This window comes from Atta colombica, unplaced genomic scaffold (assembly GCF_001594045.1).
Source record: "Atta colombica isolate Treedump-2 unplaced genomic scaffold, Acol1.0 scaffold120, whole genome shotgun sequence".
Classification (NCBI taxonomy): domain Eukaryota; kingdom Metazoa; phylum Arthropoda; class Insecta; order Hymenoptera; family Formicidae; genus Atta; species Atta colombica.
Window position 1 is genome coordinate 1,116,319 of NW_017259207.1, and position 5,445 is coordinate 1,121,763.

The window sequence follows — 5,445 nt, forward strand, 5'->3', positions numbered from 1 at the left end:
GCAAAAATAATGGATTTCTCTTTACTAAACCTAATATATATATATATATTGTATATACGATGCTGCTTATGTCTAGAGACACAGTAGTGTCTCAGCGCTATGAAAAGCAAAGCGTCATGATACGAGCTTATATATGTACATGTTTTTATTTAAAAGTATGAAAAGGACAAAAAAGGCCGCAAAATGTTCTAAAAGCGATTATAATAGTTCTTTTCATTAATCTAATTTCTAATTAATTTAAAAAAAAATTCTTTTCGCACATATTTTGGTTATATATAATATTAGTGATTATGTATTTTAATAAATTCAATGATTAATGAAAAACAAACGAAATATTAATCTTCGAAGGTATTGTTTTCTTTGATATCATAGGCTTATGCAAATGGTGATACAATATGAAAAGGATATTTTCATTCCATTTGATAAAGCACATTGTAAATATATTAATTTTAGATTACCTTAAAATGGAAAATTTTATATTTTTGTCTGTTACTTTATTTTATTTTTATTACATAAATTATATAAAAGCATCTTAAAATATTATGCTGACTTAAAATATATTATTGTCACTATGCACATACGTTATAAACATGTATAAAATACTCATAATTAACATTTAATTAGAACTCTGTTAGAACTTTCGCATCATGAGATACATCCAAAAAGTATGTTTAATAAATTAAAAAATAGACTTTAAAACTAATTATAAGCTAATAAGCAATTATAAGTTAATTAACAAATGTACAAGAGTAGAAAGTCTGTAATATTACTTGTGTACAAAACTGTATTATTATGATATTACTTAAAGAATTTATACGACAAATACTGTATTTTCTTTAAAAATAAATAAAATATACAAAAAAATCTGGTTTTCGATAAAGCGATCTTTTAAGAATTAAAAGATTCAATTAATCATAATAAAGATGAAATCGGATCAATTAAAACGAATGCTAAATTCCGTAATGGTATCGCGCTACGCAGAGGTCACGTAAGAAAAAAATGTAAGGAATTCATTAAGAATTTAACAAACATTGCTTATATAAGAGATACTAATTATACTATAAGAATCAAGATATTATTAAATCCAAGATCAAGTTGACATAATCATATGACATCCATAAAATTTAGTCTCATTATACTAATGAGCTAAATTTCTTTATAAATTGAGTCTTGCGAGAAAAATGAGAAAATATTGTATAAATGACACATTCCACAGAACGTTTAACTATTACTGTTCTAGTCATTTTCTTTTATTATTATTGAGTTAGACATTTTTCATTGTGATATTATGATTAATTTCTATAACTTAAAAGCAATTTTAGTATTGAAAAATTCTAGTTCTTATATCGGTCTAATTATCTTTTTTCATCATATTTTGTTCAGTATCTATCTGTATCTATCTGTAATAGTTCCTTATATATTATGTAAATTTTTAAAATATTATGTAAATGCAAATATATAATATTTATAATAAAAATATTAAAAATGATACTTATATAAAAGACAAATGTTTATGATGTATGAAATAGTACTTTTTGAATTATCATATTTAAGTAAAATTGAAGGGTCGATATATGAAATCAACATAGCTACAATATACAGGAATGTATACTTTATTTTAATATTTCGAAATATTCATAATATCATGTCATATTACAATATTATGCTAAACAAATAAATTGTATTAAATCATTAATAAAAATAATATTATATATATATTTCTGTTGTGATTTTCGCAAAGTATCACATACATATCTAAGAATCACAAAAATTCATAAGGTAATAAACCTAGGAATTATTATTCTATAAACTTTATCTTAATAATTCGCCTATTATTGTAGTTTAGCTTTTTCAACATTTATCTATAAAAATGTGTAAAGAGAAACGAATTTCTTATTATACATTATACAATACAGGCAAATCCTATCCGGTCATGCTTCATGTCGAACTCAGTATAATACCGACGTAAAAATACATCGCCCAAAGTCCACGCTGGATCGCCCTTATACTGATAGTCACTCACGAAGGCGCTCATACACACCATCTCATTGTTATATATTTCCTACAACGAATCAAATATGGCATGACATTTCGATTCTAAGAAAATTTAAATCGCACATATTTGAAGATATTTACCTTAATAATATAATCTTCACTAGAAAGTCTGAGTTTTCTAAAACCACCTACGATAAAATCGATAATGGGCAAATTATAAGTCTTGTTGCAGTTCACCTTTAAACAAAGCTTAGTATTAGTAAAATAAATTGTGTTAGTGTAATCAATAATATATCAAATTTCTATTAATATATTTCAATAATCTATTAAATTATTTAATATTAAAAGAGAATTGTCGTTGTAATAAGTATCACTATTTACAAATATTCCTCTCGTAAAATTATTATGATCAGCTCCTATTCGTCTATTAATAATTGTGATATCTGTTGATGGTCCAATTATTAGAGAAGTACCCGTGTCGACAATAGCTTGACAACTATTCTCGCATAAAATCTTATCTTCCATTTTAATCCTACAGTGGAATAGCATTAATATTTATCTGGCATATAATTTGTAACTGACATACGTGCAATTTAAACATAATAACGTACTTATCCAAAGTAAATTGCCAATATTCTTTTTGGGTAACATCAACATATGTAAAATCGCCTAAATATAACCTGTTATCAGAGCCTCCCAATATCAGTTCACCATCCCATTTGACATTAGGATTTCTGTGTAGATTACATTGTTTAATGTGAAAAGACAAATGTGTACGAGAAGACTATTTAAGAGAAAACTATTTAAGAGAAAAAATATTTTTTAGCGTAATGTATACAGAAATACGTGCTGTTTAATATAGAAACTAAAAATTGGATTCTTCACTAGCTGTTGGTTAATCATGTTGGAAAAAAGTGGAATCACTCCTTCAGGAGATAATATTGGATAACTCAGACCCAAAATTCCGTCATATTTTGCATATTCGAAGGATTTTCCGTACTGCTCTGTTACTTCTCCGAAAGTTTGATTTTGAACATCAAGGCCTGCAATCTATAAAAAAAAAGTGATGTGTTTCTTTAGAAACACTTTTATAATTAATAATTGGGACTAAATAGAATTATTTGTTTGATGACTCACATTCATCAGTTGATAAATATCCGCCAACAGCACCATTACCTTATCGAATTCCGAAAGATCTACCATCTGGTCTATATGTGCTGGATTTTCTGTTATCATAATTATTATGGGTCACTGTGTAATACGTAAAAGTAAATCAATTTATGTATTACAAATTTTAGAAATAAATTTTTCTATATCAATGTGATATATGTATAATTAATAATAATTTAAATCATCAAATGTATATTTATATTTTTTACTTTAATACATGATTTATAAAATCATATAAAAATCATTTATGCCATGAGAACATAAGCGTGACAAATATCTAAATTAAATCATACGTAATTGAAAAACTCAGTTCCATAATATTTATCTGCTCAATAATTTAACTTTTTAAGCATCAAAACTTTTATATTTTAAATTATTCAAAAAATTTTATTTGAAATATGGTAGAAAACAATTCTACATTTCTATTCTATATTTTTACCGTTCTACGTCAATCATTAAAATAAAAAAAAGCAATAAAATTTATTTTATATGCAATAATATTATTAAATATAAAGATACTTTTGCAAGTAATGGAATATTGAAGCTATAACGATGTTATAGTATACTTACTGCAAGCACGGCTGCTTAATTTGAAAGTACAGATTATGGATGGTATCCAGAGATCTGGGGAACCAGTATCTATAAGTACATTAAACACTTGCGGTGGAGTTCCAATTGTAATATTACCATAGTATGCAATATCCCCATCACTAAACAGAGATTGCCTTGCAATATCAGCTGCACGAGTCAGTCGATCAAAATTTATATCAATCGCTCTTCGCCGGGAGTTTATCTTATGCAAAAGAATTCTTGAAACAAAAATAAATAAAATTCCATATTCTATTTTACATATACATATTGACGTATGTATGTGTCATATATACAAATATACGCCAATGTACAAATATTGCATAATAAGATATATACGAATTCATTAATCATCTGCAAATTATTTTTTATTCTTGAAAATTATTAAAGCTTCAACCAGTTAGTATTAAGAAATAAATGCTATATTTTCAATTTCAAATAATGATTAGTTACTTTAAATGTCAATTTCTCTGTTCTTATGTCACCTAAAAGAACAATTGTTAATTTCATAGTATGATTTGTTAAACGTTAGACTATATGCGTCAAAGTATGCATGTATGCTTATCATTCAAGAAATCGAGCATCGTATGATTCGATTTTAAATTACAAAAATTTACAAATCAAAGAAACCTTAAACATAGAAATGGAGTATTGTATATTCGAAAAATTTGCACGCGATATTTCTCTATTTATATTCTTGGTTTTCTTGTCCATTTTACTCTGACATGCAAATTACATTTTAGAAATTTGTTCTAATATTTTGTTGAAACATTTATCGCAAATCGACGTTTATACATGCTTACCTTCGAAATGAAACGTTGAATACGACGAGTGTCGCTATCACCACGAGATGTCGAAACATATTTTCCAAATATCCTGATATAATTAAAGATACAAAAGATTTTAGATTAAGATTTTAGAGATATTGTAATTCCGTTTTTTCGAATTTATTCACAACCAAAATGTATAATGGAAAAAGGACAAGTAAATTAAATTAATGTTCCGAATATTGTTTATATACAAGTTTATATATCTGCTTGTATTTATAAAAAGGTGAAAAGGATAAACGTGCGATATGTTCTAAAACTCACTCTCCATAGTTTATAATCTATAGTCCTTAAACATCTTTTAAAAAATTTCTCATATATAGTTCAACTAAGCGTTATTGTTTTTTATCGTTTCTTATATATATTCATATTTCGCATATACTCATTAATATAACTCATAATACTCATATACTCATTAAGATGATATGATGAAAATAAATTCAACGACTATATATAATTGAAAAGAGAAAATTAATCTTCAAAAGATTATATTGTTGACTTTGATAAAATGTTTATATATATATAGTATGATACTTATATATAGTATGATACTTTCTCATTAAGATTGAATAGAGTCGTATATTGTAGCGGACAGAAATTCTAAAAATTTTTCGAAATTTCCAAAAATATTTTCATTGTTAATAAGAATATTTTAAAATATTTTAAAATATTTTAATTTTCAAGAATTCGGGACTTTAAATTGCAAAAATTTTAATTCTCAAAAATCGGCATTTAAATGCAATTAGGAAACAAGTAAAATAAATCATAACTTTAAAAATTTATTTTTTTTTACATTTATATTATGAGTAATAATGTGATAGATAAAATTGAAATTATTCTTAAAAACCAATAAAATATAATTAAA

General features: G+C 25.1%; 1 protein-coding gene across 1 annotated transcript; it reads right to left on the minus strand.

The window, feature by feature from the left end:
• Positions 1-1,903: 1,903 nt before the first annotated feature.
• LOC108694555 (lysosomal aspartic protease-like) lies at positions 1,904-4,615 on the minus strand. Its single transcript, XM_018204117.1, is given in 8 exon segments — positions 1,904-2,062; positions 2,137-2,232; positions 2,377-2,527; positions 2,607-2,729; positions 2,846-3,053; positions 3,136-3,246; positions 3,736-3,974; positions 4,557-4,615. Coding segments are annotated over 8 exon segments (1,146 nt in total).
• Positions 4,616-5,445: the final 830 nt, after the last annotated feature.